The following is a 22170-nucleotide window of genomic DNA, read 5'->3' as shown; positions in this document are numbered from 1 at the left end:
ACAGTGCTCGCAGCTCGAGAACCCCCTGCACCCGAATAAATGGTAATTCCAGGGGTTGACCTCCTACTAGCAAACAAGACAGCACAATAGTCCAATAGAGACATCTTGATTACAACACACGTCAGTAGTAAGTCTGAAGAAATGTAATTATAGTCCAGTAATGATGGGTGGAATTACAACACAGGCCAGTAATGACCCAACTCACATAGCACAACAGTATTAACCAATAAATACAAAATAAGCCTATAGCATTCCTAAGAAAATTACAAAACAGGCCGTTTGAAAGCTGAAAAGAATTTAATGCTGGTGGCAGCCAAACGTACAATTAAGTTGGTGTTTCCATAGGAAGAGCATTTTTTGGGTGGCTTATAACTTTGCTCCTCTGGACGAATCTTCACCAAACTTTGACCTCTGAATTTTTTTGCAAAGTTTGGAGAGGTTTGGTCCAGGGGGGGCAAAGTTATTGGGGGGGTCCCAAAAATTGTGTTTTTTCCCATAGACATAATGGGAAAAAACTTTGCGCACACCTACAGCCCAAACCGCTGGACGGATTTACACCAAATTTGCGGCAGGAGCGGGGGCTTGGTCCCGAAAGCGTGCTTTTGCAAATTTGGTGTAAATCCGTCCAGTAGTTTTTTTTAAATGACCAAAACGTAACAGACTTCCCGGTTCGCTCCGCGGACAACGCTGCGATTGGCCGAGCGGATTGCGTGATGTCCGCGGACATGCGACGTGTTCGCTGATTGGACAGCGAGGAGCGCGTCAGATTTTCTGTGGCGTCCGCCATCTTGCATTCGCCGTCGACCGCGGACAGCGCAGTGAAACTTGGATCAAAAATTGTATTTAGTGGAGTGTGTAAGTGTGTAGGGGAGTATGAGATAGGTTCAATATTCTGTTGTGTTTTTTATGTGCTAGACGCTTTTGTTGTGTTTGATTTGTCTGCGGACAACACGGCTGTTCTGAAATTTTGTAAATAAACTAAATGGTGGGGTGTTCTGAGGACGGAGTATGTGTCTGTTTTGTTCGCAAGCAAGCTAAAATTGAGCTAAGAACACGCGGTGTCCTTAAATGTTCGTACATAAACAAAATGGGGGAGTCCTGAGGACGCTGTCCGTATTGTGCTCTGGCAAGTTGAATGTGTTCTAAGAACACTCGCGGTGTCCCGAAATGTTTGCAATTAAACAAAATGGGGGTGTTCTGAGAACACTGTTTGTATTGTTCGTTGTCAGGTTGAAAGTGTTCTAAGAACCCTCCTTATGTCCGCTGATAGTATAATTTCCTATGGGCCTTACCCGACTTTTTGTCCACTAAAGAAACGATAAATCAGGCTGCTGTGAGCCAACATTATGTGATAATCCTATCACTTGCGCCATCGACCTGGCTGACCTGCTTTTGCGACACTAAATCATATGTCCCGCCCCTAAGCCTGACATTATCAAAGCATTCATATTCCCCGCCTCTCTCCGTGTTGTTACAGGGTGCATAGCCAAACACGCTCAGTCGTCTCCAGTCCTACGCGACTTTACACAGAACCAAGAAAACAACACACATCTCACAACACAGCACGCCACAATTTGGAATATGAAACTGATTTAAAAGCAAACATCAAAAATTTGCATTTGTCTTTGTTGTCGATCCGCAAAAGTTCATCTTGAGCCACGCGCTGTTCCTTTGCGGTACACAGGGTGTTAGATCAGCTTACAATACAGTGCGCCACAATTCGGAATATGAAACTGTTTTTTTAAAGTAAACAGCAAGATTGCACATTTGGTAAAGTAAATTTATTTCACATCGAATGTTTAGAGAATATTCAGCGATTTACATTTGTCTTTGCTGTCGATCAGCAAAAGTTAATCTTGAGCAACGCGCTGTTCCTTTGCGGTACACAGGCTGTTGGTTTATGATAAAAGAAGCAAATGGTCGCACTGATAATCGGAAGACTGCTCCAACAACGATGCATTAGACCCCCCATAATGGTTGGTATGTTGCTTCTAGCCGCTAGTACTGCGTAAGGGCATCCTTGGCGATTGTCCCATAAAATGGTGAGGTTCATGAAGTTGCTTACATGGAGCTGCACCTGGCAGTTAAAGAAACCATCGGCCGGGGTCTGAAAATCGTGGCATTGACAATACGGAAGGACGTACCCATTTTAAAAAACATAAATTAGTCTCACCAGCCGATCTTCATTAAAAATATTCATTTAATTTATTAGGGCGTGAAACTATTTGCTAGCGAGGATAGTGCAACAGAGTATGTTAACTTATTCCCATTAACCCACCCTCTGTCCTATGCCTTTTTAAGAGCTCTCTAAGCGACAGGGAACCAATTCGGCGGTGATAGTGCGGTAGAAAACACTATGCCACATTGAACGAACAAGTACAACTTAACCGGGCTTTAACGCCACGCTATTGTTATTATATTCCGGTATAAAATAATCTAAAGGGTTACTTACATTATATTAGCATTTTCCACTGTCTAAGCGTAGTGCAGTCCCAAAATACGACTCCATCTGTGCCAACAATATTTTTCATAGTGATATAATATATAAAAGTGGTTTTGTTTCAGAAATTTCATCCTTATCGTGTCTTACGTTTTTGCAACACTCCTTCAAAAGAAGTCTTTTAGCATGATCCCTGTGTCAAGGTCAAAAAACAATAGAACCTTATAGTGCGAGGCGTGGGCCTCTCCGGCACGCAAGCAAAAAATGGAAGCAGCTGACCTTCACTGTAAACAACCATAAATTCTTTTGCAACATTCTGTGTACAGCCATCTCTGAGAAATTTCTTTTTACACTCCATCTTTGTATATTGTTTGCGTGCTAATTAAAAAGCTTTGTTAACGGGACGTTATGGTTAAGTTACGCTGCTAAAAACCATTGAAATTCAGTGAAAAAAAACTTTGTTAAAGGGACGTTATGGTTCCAAGTAAAACCGAAAAATCCCTGAAATTCGCCAGTTATGGTAAACTAAACAACCATAACTCGCGCCACCACAGTGCACTGCTAAGACTAACACCCACAACATCAAAGATGACATCACAAATGTGTATGTACTTTTCATGAAATATGTGTACAAAGGTTTCAAGGATCATTGCAATAAATATCATACCCTAATTAGTGCTTTGAACGATGCATTGATATAAATAGCATTCTATTATGGGGTTCTATCTATTATACTAAGCTACTAATGCAGAAACATAGCATTGTGTGCAGAGTACAAGATGAAGGTATAATATTCGTAATGTTAATATGTTGAATAATGAAATGATAATTGTTTTCTTAATAGATTTTTGTGCACTGTGAAATATGTAATAAGTAGCTAATAAAACCCATGTATTACATAATTGCATTACTATAGAGAAAACACAAAGAGACAAGAACACATACCAATCTACATATACATAGGGTAAATAGCAGCTTTGAAACAGAGAAATCATCATTTATTTGCATGAAAATAATGCTGTCTTTAAAGCTTGTGTCTTCCCCTATGTATATGTTTCATATGATGTGACTGGACTCTAAGGGAATTACTATAAGAACCTACTTGTAGGATACGTCTACAAATAAAATACAATTTTTAGTTTCTGACTGTTACTGAAGAAAACCATGTGGCCTAGATATGTCAACAAAAGAAAAAAGAGTGAGCCAGATGAACACTCGCGGTGTCCTGAAATGTTCGTACATAAAGAAAATGGGGGTGTTCTGAGGACGTTGTCCGTATTGTTCGCTGGCAAGTTGCATGTGTTATAAGAACACTCACGGTGTCCTGAAATGTTCGAAAATAAACAAAATGGGGACGTTCTGAGGACGTTCTCCGTATTGTGTGACTGCTTAGCTGTATGCAATGAGGGAATGGCAGAGAGGGTGAAGTGGAAATGGTAGAAGGACTGTCCAAGAGTTACGCGGTCCGCGGACACCGCGGCTGTCCGTGGACAGGGCGTGCTACATCTGGGGTTTTCCAGCAAATCCAGCATGGAAATAAGATTGTAGGGATCAGCCAATCAGATGTTGAGGTTGTGGATTTGTGTTGAAAGAGACTGTGTAGTGAAGATGGCAGAAGTGGAGAAAGTCAGGGTGTTGGTGCTTGGACATATGTTTGTGCATGGTTTACAACAGTATGCTCAATGCAGGCATGCTGCAAACAATTTTAATGTTAAAGGAGTGGAGGTGGTGTGGAGCACTGTGCCTGATTGCAATGTACAGGGAATTGTACACGTTTGTGAAGATATGGGCAGGATGAACAGTCCCCATGTGGTAGTTTTGCACTATGGTGCTTTCCATTTGGGCTATGTCAGTGCCCCTACTTTGTTGGCAGATTTGGAACACTTGGTTCAAGAAGTAATGAACATCCTTCCAAATGCCAAAGTAATTTTTTCTGGATTACTACCTAGGGCAATATGGGACAATAGTTCAGTTTTTTGTCCTCAGCAAAACAATGCTAGGTGTGTAATCAACCGAGACATAATTGCCTTCATGCTTAGAGCTGGTATGTTCTTCTGTAATAATGAGAATATTGATTCCAGTAATGCTGTTTATTTTAAAGAAGATGGCATTTCCTTATCTTTTATGGGAAATGCCATGCTGTTTTGGAATGTAAGGGTTGCTTTGGAATGTAAGGGTTGCTTTGGAGAAGGTTATGTGAAGATTTTAGGAGTAAAGAAAGAAAAAAAATACAAAATAACAGGTGTCTGTCACGCATCTGCAAATAAAACGGCTCTTTTCAGAGCCAACCTCAAAGGGGAAATGGGGCACACTATTTAAATTTACATTCACCACGCTCAGATTTTCGATATGTCCGCGGATATGGCGGTAGTCCGCGGACATCGAAATCACTAGCTAGGGGTTCAGTATGTTCTATGTTACATGTATTTAAAGTCAGGGATATTCTGATTAAGTTGTGCTACTAAAAACCTATGAAATTCAGTAAAATAACTTTGTTAAAGGGACGTTATGGTTAAGTTGCGCTTCTAAAAACCTATGAAATTCAGTGAAAAAAACTTTGTTAAAGGGACGTTATGGTTCAAAGTAAACCCGAAAAACCCCTGAAATTCGGCAGTTATGGTAAGATAAGCAACCATAACTCGCGCCACCGTGTACTGCTAACACTAACACTAAGGACATCAAAGATGACATCACAAATGTCATTGATGACATCACTGATGACATCACATGTGCATTTACTTTTGTTAGGGAGAATTCTCTGTTTAGGCTGAATTTCCTAACCTAGTGAGTCCCCCAGCAGCTTTGCTGCATTTTTGGGGTTTATTTTTTTCTCCTGCCAAGAGTGAGACTCTTTTTACCCTCACTCTTGGACATGATTTGAGTGTGTTTCTTTGAATCTCGAAGTGTTTAATGGGCTATGGGGTCTTTTACTCCATAGGGCTTCATTTGTTTTTGTGATGTGTGTTACACAGCACCCTCAGTGCAGTGACACAGGGGTGTCATAGTGAGCCCCCAGTATAGACTCCATACCCTGGGACTGACTACTGTCTCCCAGGGCATGTAAAGTCACCATTGACTTTACTAGTCTTAAATTCTGAACAGAACCAGTACCAACCATCATATGGTGGACGTACTGGCTGGGGCAATTCGATTGCCCCAGGGTCTGCTAGTCGAGGGGGCACGTCTCCGTCCCCCCTGATCGAGTTTTGGCTGGTGGCAGTGGATACTACTTTTTATATTCAACCGCGAATATTTTCCTATGCGATTTCCCATTGTTTTAGGCTACTATCTTTATTTAATTATTTACGGTAGCCTCGAACATACCGCCGGTTTATTTAATGAATATTAATTCTCCGGTTGGTAATTTTTGCCAAAACTTGATTCTAAAATGGCGTTTGTGTTCTCGTCTGTGACTCCAACCCAAGTCGAGCCCTTTGTTCCACTTTTTGGCGGGCTTCTCCACAGAAGCCCTCCAAAGTGGTACCACTGTGTCTGGGGTACTTAGGAGGGGTGGAGGGGAATTTAGGCACCCTGGACTGAGTTGCCTAGGCAACTCAAGTCGCACTCCGTCCTGATTAGCCCAAGTGGTGAGCCGGCCGGCTCACCACTTAGCATGTTTGAGTGACAGCTATGCTGAGTGAATGGGGGTTTGCTGCATAAAAGCAGGGCTTTGGGGACTGGAACTTCAGAAGTCGCCACAGGACCTAAGAATCCAACGAGGGAGAAGCTGAGCCGACCTGCCACGACACCACCACCGGTGGAGCCCTGCTGGACTGCCTCACCACTTTTCCCAACGACAGAGGAGATCTCCCGCCGGAGAGTCTTCTTCCTTTGACTGGTGGGGATAGTCAGTTTCACCGTCTTTTCGCTTTCCCGACGTATCTCGCGGCCGCCTTGCCCGTGCCAAGCACCCCGGCAACCGGGATACCACGTTTTACCTCGACCGCGAGACAAAGGTACCACCTTTAACCGGAAAACTCTGCGGCTGGTTTCTGCCCTGGTAGTGCAATGACCTTCATCTTTTCTCCAAGTCGAGATCTTCTCTTCCCCTGGACGACGACGCAACTTGCACCCACTACCAGGAACAACTGCCACCGCTGGTGGATCCTTCCCACTTAAGGTACCGGGTCCCGCCTGGCTTCCCTTGCTACCGACTGTACGGGGTAGATTTAGCCCCGGCTTTCGAACTTGGGTTAGCCTGGGACACCTTGGCTAAACTTTTCTAAGCCTCTCTAAACGCTTTTCTGAACCCTCTGCAAGACTTTCTAAGCCTAGTGTAACTGTGTGATCTTGGGCGCATTTGTGCTCTGCTCTCTCTAAGAGTGGGCCCAGCCTTTGGCCTTTGGCTCACCAGTGACTTTTTGCCCCCTGCCTTGCTAACAGTGTTCTGGAATCGTAGAGTGGTGTACCTCTTCATATTCTGTCTTTTTCCCTTCCTTTTTCACAAACTTATTAGAGTGCAATCTAGTTAAGCGCTCACCTCTGTATGAAAATAAGTGGTGTTTTACTGTGATTTTCTAAATAGGGAAAAAGGGTGTATATATCATAATAGTAACTGTGTTTAGAATATTTTACAATAAGAGTGCTGGAGTGTTTCAACTGTGTGTTTATTAAATAAATAATTATATACTTTGATACCAAAGCTCTGGTCAGTGTTTGCTTGTATTATTGTATCTGAGTGCCTATTGAGTATACTTTGCATACTGCCTAACTCTTCTTGAGGGAAGTCTGACTGCTCAGCCACAGCTACCAGGTAAATCTGGGTGGTACAGACTGCTACCAAGTGGGTTTACTGCCAACACCTGTAGTCTTAAATCTTTTGCAGTGGTCCCTAAGGGAACTGCACAGGTTTCTGCCTAACAACTTTTCATGAAAACTCTGTACAAGGGATTCTTATAATGATCAATGGGATAAATATCATGAGCTAATTAGTGCATTAAGCAATGCATTGATATAAATAGCATTCTATTATGAAGTTCTATCCAGTATACTAAGCTACTCAGGCAGAAACATAGGCAGTGTGTGCAGCATACATGATGAAGGTGCCTTATTCATAATCTTGCCATGTTGAATAGTGAAATGATAACTGCTTTCTTATTAGAGTTTTGCGTACTGTGAAACATGTAATAAGTAGATAATAAAACCCACTTAATACATAATTATTACAGACAAAACACAAAGAGACAACAACACATACAAATATGAGTATATACAGGGACAGTGAAGTAAACAAAAAAGCAGAAGTAGTAGCAGAAAGAGTTCATAACCTAACTGATTGTCTTTATGCAGAGAAAAGATTGCTCTGTTTCAAAGCTGCTACTTACCATATGTATGTGTATCACATGATGTGACTGCACCCAAAGGAAAGGAGAGTGAGTACAATGTATACAAATATGAGCATATACAGGGAAGGTAGAGTAATAAAAATAAAACTATGAGAAAGTGCTGATAACCCTAATGATTATCTTCATGCACAGAAAGGATTGCTCTCTTTCAAGCCTGTGTCTTCCGCTATGTATATGTTTCATATGATGTGACAGGACCCTAAGTCTACAAATATAGTACCTTTTCTATTTTTACTTCCTGACTGTTACTGAAGAAAACTATGTGGCCTAGATATGTCAGTAAAGGGAAAAAAGGGAGTGCCAGACATGTGATGTCATCAGTGATGTCATCAATGGCATTTGTGATGTCATCTTTGATGTCCTGGGTGTTAGTGTTAGCAGTGCACGGTGGCACGAGTTATGGTTCCTTATCTTACCATAACTGCCGAATTTCATGGTTTTTTCGGTTTTACTTTGAACCATAACGTCCCTTTAACAAAGTTTTTTCACTGAATTTCATAGGTTTTTAGTAGCGCAACTTAACCATAACGTCCCTTTAACAAAGTTCTTTTACTGATATATATATATCTCTATCTTGAATATATATATATATATATATATATATATATATATATATATATATATATCTTGAGCTTGCTACTGCTTTGTCGAATCCTTACAAATCCAGGAGTACACAATTTATCAACCTCAGGAGGAGCCTTGGTCGTGCAGGTCAGGTGCTGGCCTACTTTGTGGCTTGGACCACAACTAATTGCATCCAGCCCACTGAAGATCAAATGTCAAAGGCTGACACCACCACTATCCAGGAACTTAAACTCTAGCTAAGCTACGTTATATCACCACTACTAGACAACTGTCTGCAAACTTGACCATAATTATTTTCTTTATCTGATTCGACCCTAGTGGCTGGCATAGTAATCTGCCCTTGAATTAATCCTATGCTTATCATTATTCTCATCAACTTGTATTGTACGTTTGGCTGCTACCAGCATTCAATTCTTTTCAGCTGTGAAACGGCCTGTTTTGTGTATATGTAATATATATATATACATTACATATATACATACATACACACACCCTTACGGGTTCAGAGCGCATTACCTTATAAACATATATATATATATATATTCAAAGAAAAAACTTTGTTACACGGACGTTATTGTTCCAGGTAAAACCGACGAAAAACCCCTGAAATTCGCCAGTTATGGTAAGCTAAGCAAACATAATTTGCGCCACCACCGTGCACTGCTAAAACTAACACCCAGGACATCAAAGATGACATCACAAATGGTATTGATGACATCACTGATGACATCACATATCTGGGCCACTTGTTTGTGTTCCTTGACATATATAGGCCAGGTGGTTTTGTTCACTGGCAGTCAGAATAATCAAATTAAAAAAGGTGCTATATATCTAGATGTTAACCTTGTCATATGTTCTTTAAGTACTTTCTTTAGGGTTTGGTCTCAGCTCATGGTGCACATACATGGGGAAATGAGCACGCCTCAAACACACAATTCATTTGTATACATGAAGATAAACTTTAATGTCATTAACTTTTTCTGATGATGCAGTTTTTCTTCCTTACTTTAGTTTCCCTGTATGTGCCTCTGATTTGTATGCATTGTCGTGCTTCATATGTATTGTTTGTACCAGCACAAGTGCTGTAAGTCTTGAATTGTTAGCTAGTTATTACATGTTTAACATTACTCAAAACTCTGATAAGGGAGCATTCATTATTGTACTATCCAAAATTACAATATTATAAATAGTGTACTTCTATGGTGCATGCTGCAGTCATTGGCTATGTTTATATACGATTAGGTTTCTGTGTTAACAACACTCCAATACAATGATATTAGATGAGTACATTCTTTAATAGATTAAGTAGTTCCTGATAGGTCTCCCGATCACTCCTGACATCTTGTTATCAAGAATATAAACACAACTCTTGTAGAGACTTTTCATCAAAATGTATGTCACGTGTGATGTCATAATTGACATTTGTGATGTCATCGTGATGTCCTGGGTGTTAGTCTTAGCAGTGCACGGTGGTGGCGCGGGTTATGGTTGCTTAGCTTACCATAACTTGCGAATTTCAGGGTTTTTTCGGTTTTACTTGGAACCATAACGTCCGTTTAACAAAGTTTTTTCTTTGAATTTCATAGGTTTTTATTAGTCCACCTTAACCCTAATGTCCCCTTAACTAAGTTTTTTCATTGAATTTGATGTTTTTACCAGTGCATGCCATTTTCCTACAACTTACTAATATCATACTTACCCAATATAGCAATATTTGTGTCCAATTTCTAAAGTTTCACCTTAAAACTCTGCCATTTCCCACCCTCTGGAATAATTTTTAACACTTCTATACACGTCTTGCAACTATTTCAACTAGTTTTGCATCTGTAGATGTCTACGAACATCTGACTTCATAGCGGACCTTCCGGACAGTGCCACATGACCATACGCTGGCGCGTGGCATGATGACATGTCTGAGAACCCGTCCGCACTTCACGATAAGATCTCTGCTTGGTGGACAGTTCGGAACTGCATTTTCTACTGATCTAGGAACTTCCAACTTCAAAATTTCCCTTGCACAGCTCCAACATCTATTCCTACTCATTATCCATTAACAATCCAGTACACAGTACATACTTTTAGCAAAACTGCTATTTATCTTATAATGGCATCAACTAATGCCATCCCTCCTCCCCAAGAGCCACCACCACTGCTGTAATCAAGGAGCATGAGAAACAGTGCCCCCTAACTTAGAAATAACACAGGCGCAACATTTTCCCTTGTCCACCTACCCCTCCATCTTAGTGTTTGGTTGCTCTTCCCTCATTTCCCTCCCCACCTTTCGTTCTCAGCTCTCCTGCCAAAAAAAATACATCCAAAAGCAACAAACGACATATTCCTTTAGGAACCACCTTTCACAGTTAAAAAATAGAACTAAAAAAAAAACATTTATAGACTCCCTCTACTTTTTATTTCTCAGTAATGTACATAGACTAAATAAGATTTTCCACCATTTCCATTTGCATTTTGTGTTATGCTAATGGGAATATTGTGCCGTTCATCCTCTGTTCCAGGGACTGTAACGATGGATACCGGCTCAGCAGCACAAGTTATCAGCCCAAGCGAAGCAAGGGTGGATAACGAGGTCTCTGGAGCATTATCCCCCCATGCCAGCCCCTGAAATGGGGGATGAAGGCCATTAGCACCCTAAGTTCCCAAAGCGGGAACCCGGGGTGCTAAAAAATAGGATTTTTCTTCCAACACCGGGATGCCTGCGGCGTCCCGGTGTAGGAAGGAAAATCCTTTTGCAGGATGGCCACCATGGAAAGGGAAGGTGAGGGTTCCATACAGGGCCCCTCCTCGCTTTCCATAGCAGCCTGCAGAAGGCAAAAAGAGAACCCTATGACTATATTACCACAAGCACATTTTTCTTCCCTTTTAAATCTATCCTCATTTCGAATAGCTTTACCACAAAGCCAGTCCCAGGTGGACATGGCCACTTTAATCCTATGTTTTGTCCCTTGTGGTCATGGCCAGTAGCCAGATTGTCCGCATCATGACCTTATTCCATGACCCGGACAATCTGGCCACTGCCCATGGCCACAGGCTACCCCTCAGTCACTAAAGGTATACCGCTATTTTTTGTAGCTACATTATGACACTTGTCAAAAAATAAAACACTGGCAACATTTCCAAAACCATGCTTGTAGGTCCTTGCCAATGCTTCTTACGCAAGTTTGCTGGAAATCCACCCATGTTTTATTTTTTTTCAAAGTGTCAAATGTATGCACATACAATCGTTATATAACCTAGCCCCCACAAAATCCATTCAGACTTTACGAAAACATCTATATCTAGATCTATTATCAGTTTGCCAAATGAAGTCCAGATTCGTCAAATGGCACCTCATTTATAAGCCTTTACATTATTTTGGCACCCCCCTCTAATTTTGCCCCCTCATGACAGAATCCCGCCAAACTTTGTAAACTCATTCGGAATCCGGTCCTAAAATATACATGCAAAATCTAATGCCGTTCTATTAAGTGGTGCCAAACTTATAAGCCATTCAAGAACTGCATTTCACCAACCTTGTAATGCTGAGGTGTCTGCAAACTTTTTAGGACTGCTCGTGAACATCTGAACTGTTCACTGACTTCTGAGGCGAAAAACACCAGTTTTTTTGCTTCTTGCAGCCATATCCCATCCCATCCTCATCACCCCTCACATCCCCAGAGATCATTTGATAAATTTGACAAGTGCAATGTTGTGTTTTTTAATATGTTTTACCGCAATGTTCGCGGACACAGGCAGATGTCCGCGAATCCAAGATGGCGGGCGTTTCCAAAAATCTGACGCACTTCACGCTCTTCACCATCCAATCAGCGAACACGTCACATGTCCGTGGACATGATGCAAGCCGATGAACCAATCCGTGTCCTGTCCGCGGAGAGAACAGGGAAGTGTGTCCACGGAGCGGTCATAGATATCAGTAATTTTTGTAGACCTTTTTTTTTTAAAAAAAAAACTACTGGGCGGATTTTCACCAAATTTACAAAAGCACGCTTTCGGGACCAAGCCGCTGCTCCTGCCGCAATTTTGGTGAAAATCCATCCAGCGGTTTGGGCTGTAGGCGTGAGCAAAGTTTTTTCCCCATTCAGACCATGGGGAAAAAAAATATTTTGGGACACCCCCCCCCCGGATCAAAACTCACCAAACTTTTCAATTTATTTTTAGAATGGGCCATATATATATATTGCAAAGTTTGGTGAGGATTTGTCCAGGGAGAGCGAAGTTATAAGCCGCCCAAAAAGTTCTCTTCCTATGGGATTAGCAACTTAACCACAACTACACGGCCACTACCGTGGGCCGTGTAATATATATATATATATATATATATATATATATATATATATATAATCACACACACACATATATACATATTTAAAAAACGTTTCGCCTTTCAAAATGTGCCTCTCGCTGCACTATCCCTACCTCTTAAAGCCTTCAAGCTGAACAATGCACTGTACAGTGTTTTGAAGGGACACCTCACAGGAAGGGCACACCCAATGGAGGAAGACCGGAAGAGTCAGACCGACGAGGATTAATACATGTTTACATTGGACAGTTTATTGAGTGTCCATGGCATTACACATCACAGTATGACCTCTCATAAGGGAAACAGTACTATTGATCACCAAACCATATTAAAGCAGTCTTGTGAAATCAAAATAGGATTTCAACCCAACATTGAGTAAAGAAACCACACAAATTCCTTAACACTCATCAGCAGCAACACCTTAGTGGTCAGGTTGCTGAGCAGAGTGTGAGAGTCGGATGTAAACCGTTGAGTTGTATTCAATCAATATGAACATTGTGCCCAGGAACTCAAGAGCCCGGAGTCCATGTTCAAGCTGTCTCTTTTTAGAGCTCTCATTCCTTTCAATTGAACGGTCTATATTCCTGGTATTAATGGACACATGGCAGTCTTCAATCGCAGTCCGTACTTCCAACCCGGACCATTATTGCTGGATAGGTCACTCAAGGCAAAGGTGTTCGCGATTACTGGATCACACTGTATATGGCCACTGGATCTTGGTCAATCTGAAGAGTCCTGAGACTTTAAGCAGTGTTCAGAGTTGGCTGAGTGGAGGTATGTGCAGTGTAGCCAGAGCACTGTGGAGAACACTTTGCAATGCTTTCATCAGCTGAAGCCGAGCAAACATTTGGCTGTACAGGTGTGGCAATGGCTCCTGTAAAAGACAAGGAAATCGATTGACTTTGTTCGATATAAAACATTTGCATGAAAATATCAATCCATGGTTATTACCAAAAAGAACTTTAGAATCCTCACCAGTGAACACCACAGACTACATAAGTGGGAGAGCGTGTACATGCCTGAGCTTTCCCGTCACATTCATGCCAGTACAGTGTACACTGCACAGTCAGAAAACTCATTCTACACTCCAAACTTTTTTTTAACAAAGACTTAAAAGAAAACTTAGATTCTCATTATTTAACATGACTTTGCATGAGAAGAAAACAGTTTTTTACTAATGGAAGATTGCTCTTAAGGACACTGTCCTAATTCCCAACCGTACAGGAGGTAGCCAGTACAAGCTTCCAAGTCAGTGATATTCACAGTCATTTCTAGACCAGAAAGGCACCATAATCCTATAGTACCAACACTTCGATCAGAGAAACAATCAAACAATAGCCAATCACAGAACCTCTGCCACCGGAGGTCAAGGTCGCTTTTGGAGGCTTGTCACCATCACACCTCCAGTTCAATTCTACCAAAGAAAAGTTCTGCAAAAAGGAGTTCAGCATCCAACCTCTCAAATCCTGGCCTGCCAAACTTGCATTCCGCTCAGGTATGCCAGGGACTACTTTCAAGTGCTTCTGTCCCAGCTCAGTCTCTGGACTCTGTCCAAATGTTGTATTAAAATCGCCCATAATGAAGATGCTTGCATTACAATCACTTGAGATCAGCGTTGCCGACCGGCTGTTCAGTGAATAGAAATTGGTAACCTTCTCCTTCCGGTGTAGGCACGTGGATAATAGGTTCATCAGAACAGCTGCCACTGTGGTCAAAAGTGATTGCTATTACCCGATCACTTACACAAGTAGCTGTCTTTCAGCACATGGGACGGAGGTGGAGGACTTTGCACACCAGAACCGCGGCGCACTTCCTTGGACTTGCCATTAAAGCAATGACCACATCCGCGTTGCGCTTTCGTCATGTGACACGAAGCGGGGTGAGAAGAAAAGCGTGGAACTTGCGAGAGTGTGCGCTGCTAATGTGATCATAACTGTGTGTGTGCGTGCATATTTATATGATTCCACAATCAAAAGTGTGCTTTATACAGAATGCACTTAATGGTTACCACTTAAATAGCGCCAGAATCAGACAGATTAACTAAGGAAGCTCAAGGCATTTTACTCAGGATGACAATCATACATGATTAAGCATGGATTAAAACGCAGGCCTCGTGGATGCGCAGTGGCAGCGAAAACCCCAGACCTTTCTGCATTTAAAACAAGTGTAGGCAGCAGCGCTCAGAAGGGTTTCAGGTTTCATTAGTGTCATTTTGGAGAAGGTCTTGAATGAACCAATTGTTTTTGATTTTGAAACATTGATATTGGGAAATGATGCTACCTTAGAGCTGCTCACTCAATGCCAAAAGAAGTGGTTATTTAGAGATGCCATGGTGGGAAAAAAATCATCCTTAGGAATTGGAAATCCGACATTACTTTAAAGGAGGACTGGTTGAATGAAATGCTTGACCTGGCAGATGTGGAAAGATATATATGTATAGGAAACAAGGCAAGAATGGGTTATTTATGAAGATTTGGGGTACATTTATGGCAATGTATTGAATCTGACATTTGTATATTACATGATGTGAACCGGGTGATTACGGGGGTGTATCTATATTGTTTTGTAATTATGTATATAGTTTTTTGTAATTTTATTGACATTTCATGTATTGTTATAATTACATTTTTTTAAAAAGAGATGGGTTTCAGGTTATGCGTGATTAAGCATTTGACACAAATGTACCACATTTTCTAAATTTCAAATACATGATAATAAAATGAGCCGTCAACATATCTCTACTCCTGTTAAGGGTATAAAGGGCTAAATAACTGAAACATTGACGACACAATTATTGATATGCTTGCGTGTGTGTGGTGGACATGTGAGTGATTGATTCACCACGTTCAGTAACTCGGAATGAAAACCACACAGCCACAATGAGACCTCCAAGGTTTGCAGCGCGCAATGTCCGAGTGATGCACATTTCAGACTGCCCCACCCACCACCTCGCCCTGCATCATGGCAGGATGGCACATCGACATCTGCCATGCAGTCCCCCGCCACTAAAATAAGAACAGGCTGCTGCTGTCAACACAACATCCCACACATACACTGAGATGGACCCAACACGGCCCGATAAGGGGTTTCACACGCATCATTAAGAGCCTGCACTTCCCTGCTGTGTGCCTACGGTTTACTTATCACACCTCTACACAAAGCGCATAACACAAGTCCAACACATAGTTCACATCTTACCCCGTCCAATTGGAAAAGACACATTCTTAAAGCTAAGCACCGTCAAGGTACATGCGAAGTGGTGACCAGCACCAAAGAGCAGAGGTTTATTTTCCAGCTGTTCTGTTATGATAAGGTGCCCTGGCATTGCCAGCCATGTCCTAACCAGTTACCCTTTCTGTCCGAGCAATGCAAATCTGCCGACAAGGGGTTGCACCACTGTTATCCCAATTTTAAAATGGTCTCTTATACATGGATATAGAGTGCTACCCACACGCTCTGGACCAATTCCCTAGGTAAAAAATGCCTCAACACTCTGCCGCCCTCTTCCACCACCTCTTCTGACACTGGTGGTTAATGCAGCCATCCTCTGCACACGTTAGTATAACTTGCTGGCCACAGGATCCAATCCCTGTTGACTCGGGCCTTCTCTGTTCCACCCTTCAGAGGCCGAGGCCGATACCGTGGGGAGTGCAGAGGTGGGCGAGAGCAAGGGCAGGGCAACGCCCTCAGGCGCTGCCAGGTAGAAGCCACTGGCTCATTTCTACTGAGGTTTATGGCATCACTCTTCCTAGGAAGCTTAGGAAAGAATCTGCAGCTTGTTTGATGCACAGCGATTATATTCTTCCTGCTTAAGGAATTACCAAGACCCTAAGATATTGGCGCAGATCAGCCACTTGCAGTGTTATGAAGTATACGCCCAGGCCCCTTCCCTATGCAAAGGGTAACCTTGCACCTGGGCTGAGGAAGGACAGGACCACTGTCAGGCGGAGTCATACTCGCTTTCTTGCATCATTCAGTAGGAAAAATGAGAAGGGCTGTTGAACCTTAGCAGGAAAGGAGGGTAGGTGTGGGGGCGAGGAACAGGGCCTAGCTTTGGAAGCATTGCATGTTTCGTAGGTAGGAGGAATACTGGCAGTAGGACCATAATGGCAATAGGAACCGTTTTACAATGGCAAGCTGGCATATAAACAATGCACAGGCATCAACACAATGTTTTCACACAGCAATGTTGTCACAGTTTGGGCAGAGTAAGGCTGAAAACTTTGTAGACTGGCATACTTTTGGCACAGGAAGGATGAAAATACTTGGATACTGGCATACATTGCACACAACCGGCATTAAAATGCTTGTACATTGGCATACTGCCATATATTGTGCATAACCAACATTGATTGTTTTTGGATTTTGAAAGTAGTGTTGGTTTTCGGGAAGCTATTCAAATAATTTTGTTAAAGATCTGGGCAATCATACGAAAGTTTATTTGTCTAAATTAGATCTCACTATGGACATAATATGTGAGCGCTCAGATTGTGTATCACTTATAAAAAAGGAAGCGATGTAGAGGGACACGGTCATGGCCATAGATAGACTGAATGGTCTTCAGAGATACAGAGAATACTCACAGCAGGGCTTTAAGATCGGCAAACCCAAAAGTTATTTACTAGTGTGGTCCAATCCAGCACCCAGGCCATTCACGATGCAACTCAGGCTGAAAGTATTGTGGACAAAAGAATTTATGAGCAAGTGGACAAGTGTAGAGCAAAATGATGTGTAGACATTGCTCCACAGAAGTTGAGACAAGCAGGCATATACTGACAGCTTCTTCTGCTTTGGTGCCATTGTATATTAATGGTATTGGGGTTTCGTGAGATCAATTGAGAATATAAGCAGGGACCAATTTTGGGCAGCCCTGACAGAGGCAGAATCCACAGTAGTTAACGCAGCGGCATTTTATATATGGAAGCTGGCGACCCCAAGCTTCCTATATGTTGGTTTGGGATGATCCTACTAATGCAGGCGACATATCAAACCGTCTCCACTGAAAGAAAAATAAATCTAGACACTGGCACAGACCTTGAATTATTTAGAAAGGGGGGGGGGGTCATCGAGAGCATCCTGTTCCCTCTGGCACTACAGGATGGCCCTTCAACAGAGACCCTGGTGCCCGCCAAAGCCTACATAGCTCTGTAATAGTCGCTGGCCCTTAAGTGAGAGTCCCTGCTGGCTAGCTGGAACCCAAGTGGCTTGCAGCCGCTCCTGATCCTGAGACTGCCCTGCCTGTGCCAAATCCTTTGTCTCCACTTGAGCCATCTGTGACCCATTTCAAGGGTTGTCCCTTGGCTCCTCGTTGCTGCAGCACTTCCTATGCCAAACCTCATTGTGCGTGCTTTGAAAGCAGTAGGGAGGGAGGAGTCCTACGTTATGATCCTGCCCCCTCCTGTGACTCTGCAAACCAAACGGAGCCCACAACCAACGCCAAGCAAGTCCCAAACCAGACACTTAAACTGACCTCTGCTTCTGCGATTCCTGGGCCTTGGACACAGCATCCTTCAGCCTAGGTTTCCCCCCCCCCACCGCCTTGTTCGCTGGTGGTCCTCTTCAGGGTCCCAAGGCTATGTGTAAAGACCATCTAGAAGACTCGAGTACCACAACTCTTTTTTCTTCAGTGGGCCGATTGCCCACTCAACAGCTCTCAGTTAATCGAACCTGGATGTCTTTTGGTGTAATTGCCCCCCCTCCTCCCCTGCTCCTCCCGTGCCCCAAGACAGCTTAATTGGATGGCGCCCCCTCGTATGGTACTGGGACCTGCAAGTAGTACATGGCTACTAGTGCCACAATAACCGGAAACATACTATTGACTCTGCCCACTTGCTTTCTCAACTTCCAACTCTCTGCCCAGTGATGCCATTTATTTACGCACACACCTTCTATGCATCATTGTTGCCCTTGCCGTCCTGGAATTTTGAAAGTTCAGTGCATTTTAATACTTACCCATCATTTTATATTCCTCCTTATATGAAATCACTGAACTGTGCCCTTTTCGGACTTTGTGAAGTAATGAAAGCCCTCGCCCTCCCCCGGTAGTTTTAAGTGTGCCGGCTCTTTACTAGAGCCTTTACTCTTTTTATAATACTACGTATGACTATTCTAAACACTACACTGGTTAGTAATCTGATGTGTGGGGCTACCCGTGTGAGCTAGGCGGCAACTATTTGCATCTTCTACCAGTCCTCTGCCCACCCAAGAGCGAAGCCAGACTACTCTGCCACATGTACCATTGAGAGTTTGGACTAACTTGGTGGAAACACAAAGCACATACACGCACACTCCTAATAAACAATATAAAATGTACGTGAGCAGAGAATAGTGAACACTTACAGTTCCTAGCATAGAATTGGAGATAGGAGGGGGGGGAGGGGGGACTATAAAAGGAGACTAGTGTGGGCAGTAGGAGAGATACTGGGGTGGCTGGTCTCAGGAGGGTTTATCTTATGGGACATGAAAAAGATGGTGGCTTGTAGCAGGGGGTTCTTGATTTCTTTTCTGAATTTCATGATGGTGGAAGAGTGATGTTATTGGGTATGCGATGGCACAGTGTAGGGGGGTAGATCTAGAATGCTTCCATCTCTGGCTCCTTTCTTTCTGGCCGGGTCCTAACCTCCAGCGATGGTGATTTTCTCGGCTACGTAGAAGGTGGCACGCATTGTGGCATGTCTGTACATGATGCTGCTGGCTTTGAAGGTTTGCGAGTGGGTGCCATGGGGTTGCATTTGTGGAGACCATTGATGAGGTGGGCAGTCCCATGCGAGGCGCATCTGTAGACCAACCACTGGAATCACTAGCGTGTATGATGTGCTCATGTCTATAGCCCTCTGAAAGCAACACGCTGAAGACCTTGGAAGATCATTTGGTAAGGCCAACACCCGTTCCGGAGCGATACCTGGGATTGCATGTTCTGTAATAGATTCGAGGAGCTATCTCAGCCGTCCTACGTCAGAAAGGAGTGCTGTCAGCTTAGGAAGTGAGCTTGAGCCAGGCATGAAGGGATAGCCTAGTAAAGCATTCAGATGGGGGTACATGCGTACCACTCCCCTTGCTCCCTTCGTAGAGTTGCGCAGGAACTGCTGTCCTGGCCTTGATAGAAAAACGCAACACTGGCTTTAGACCAAAATGGAACACTATGTACTCATCATGGGACCTCGTCCACAAACCAACCACAATGTCACATTCATCACAAAGCATGGGCTTCAGAGTGCTTTTCATGGACTACCATGGTTTGTCCAAGATCGTTACCATTTTGCTTTTAGAGTAGGAAACATGATATGTAGAAATATCACTTTTTAAAATCGTACAGAATTCTGCATGCCACATTCTAAAGCGAGGTCAGCAGTAATCCCAGGGTGTGAACATGTGGAGGTACAAGGTGATCTGCCGTGCAAAGTATGAGCACTGTGTACTGGAGCAGCAAGAGGATGATTGCCTTATCTTAGAAATGTTGGTAACCAAGCACCTTTGTAAATTACAGAAACAAAACTCCACTAAATGCATAGAGCGCCACAATTACATGTAAAAAGCAAAACAGCGATATGAATGTGTTAAGTAAGGGACAGGACCATGCAAGGGAAGGCTTATAATCAAAACGGAACTTACCCCTAGAATGTGAACACGGTTGTAGTAGGAGCTGAAGTCCATGCTGAGGTTCACCAGAAACTTGCACACCTTGAACACAAAGAGGGGAAAACTCATGCAAGCTCGCACAGGCAAGTGTTGGATGCAGATTAATGCAGCTTTAGACTCTGGATAGCAAACCACCCAGGTTCTGCCCCTCGACTCCAGATTCACCCAGGTTCACTCTCCCCCACACCCTGACTCCAGATTCACCCAGGTTCAGTCCACCTTCATTCTCCCCCGCGACTCCAGATTAACCCAGATTCAGTCTGGTTTCAGTCTCCCCCGCCCGCGACTCCAGATTCAGTCTCGTTTCAGTCTCCCCTCCCCCCAGACTCCAGATTCACCCAGGCTCAGGCCCCCCACACCCGAGTCCAGATTCACCCATGCTCAGCCACCCCCTCCCAACTCCACATTCACCCAGACTCAGCACCTCCTCCCCACCCCCTCCCGACTCCAGAGTCACCCAGGCCCAGCCCCCCTGACTTCCAGAGTCACCCAGGCACAGTGTATGGATTCACGTTCAAGCATGTTTAGCCCATGCACCTATGGATATACTTTTTGGCAGTCTACAAATTAAGGATTCTGGCTGCAGACAAACAGCAGAATTAAAACATCAACAGAAGGGAAAATGCATGAATAATCTTGTGGTACAGCAAAACACTTTTTAACATAAATATTTTAAAACCTAGCACCTAAGTCTGTCATTTAGCCTGTTTCTACGCACTGGCAATTTAGGCTGCTCAGAGAATGAGGTCTATCCAGCAGTGATTTGGCTCAGTGCCTACTCAATGGATTCAACGGGCAACTGGTTCCCACTAAGAGCCAAGCCACTACACCAATGATTCTCCCTGGCCAAAGGAAGCATCAACCGGTCAGTATACGTCCAGTGCATCCAATGCTAAGTTGTTCACTAAAGGAGCTGTCCTTTTATCGCCAGGCATTTCAAAGCCTGCATTTTAACCGTGTATAATAACGAAAAAAAGTGAATCGGAATTTCTTTTTGGGGATGGCGCCTCCTAAGCTCCCCCTCTCCGTCACCTATGTTCAACTATACCCGACCCCACCAACCCCTCATCTGCCCTTTCCCGCACCCAGAAAAATACGATTAACCCTTTCGTTATATTATACACGTTTAAAATGCAGGCTTTGAAATGCCCGGCGATAAAAGGACGTCATACGGGGCCGGAAACTGCTAAGAACTGCGCAAGTCTCCGTGCAGCGCAGCACCAGGCACACGCACTTATGCAATCAGGTCCCCCTCTTGGCCTATATGGGTATGCACCCTACACAGTTCCAGTTCCCATGTAATTTATTTTATTAGGGCTATTCATAGAGCAAAGGCATGGTCCCTGGGCAGTGGAATGCTTTTCATTGCTGGGAAAAGAGGTTTACTCTCAGACACATCCTAAGTTAAAGAGGAACATAAGGACATTTTACATAGGTCACAGGTGGATGTATAAAAGTAAATAGGATGTTAATCTTAGGTGTTGGGGGGGGGAGAAAGAACGTGGGAGGGGCGGTGAGGGGGTTTTCAGCTCCTTGGCGGGCCAAGCCATAGATGGATAGGCAGAGGGTTCCAGAGGTTGACAGCAAAGAAAACAAGCATTAGAACTGCTGACCAGACATCAGACATTCTCAAGAATGAAAAACAGATTTGATAGGGCTGTGGTTTAGTTAAGGACTGGCGTTTGCCATAATATTTCTAGGCTGCGGTGAAATACAAATGCATTGCTTTGGGATTAAGGAAGGAACTATTCTTAGAATCAGTGAATACAATCTTCTGGCTAACTTATTAGCGACTAGGAACAAAGTTTTACAGGAGCGAAGATCTGGGGCATTGAATGATTCGCAGA

The 22170-nt window shown here is 43.3% G+C and overlaps 1 protein-coding gene across 2 annotated transcripts in view; it reads right to left on the bottom strand.

Moving 5' to 3' along the window:
- Positions 1 to 12914: 12914 nt before the first annotated feature.
- Positions 12915 to 22170, bottom strand: part of DALRD3 (DALR anticodon binding domain containing 3) — a 321275-nt gene continuing 312019 nt past the window's right edge. For both annotated transcript variants that reach the window (XM_069643313.1, XM_069643314.1), the window contains 2 exons: positions 20297 to 20365; positions 12915 to 13559 (listed from right to left, as the gene is read on the bottom strand). In XM_069643313.1, coding sequence (XP_069499414.1) covers positions 13440 to 13559; positions 20297 to 20365 — 189 coding nt within the window. In that variant the 3' untranslated portion in view covers positions 12915 to 13439. The remainder of the gene's footprint in view (positions 13560 to 20296; positions 20366 to 22170) is intronic.

This window comes from Ambystoma mexicanum, chromosome 2p (genome assembly GCF_040938575.1).
Source record: "Ambystoma mexicanum isolate Mex_15411 chromosome 2p, UKY_AmexF1_1, whole genome shotgun sequence".
Lineage (NCBI taxonomy): Eukaryota > Metazoa > Chordata > Amphibia > Caudata > Ambystomatidae > Ambystoma > Ambystoma mexicanum.
Note: the sequence above shows the minus strand (reverse complement) of the source record. Positions and strands in the feature narration are given on the sequence as shown.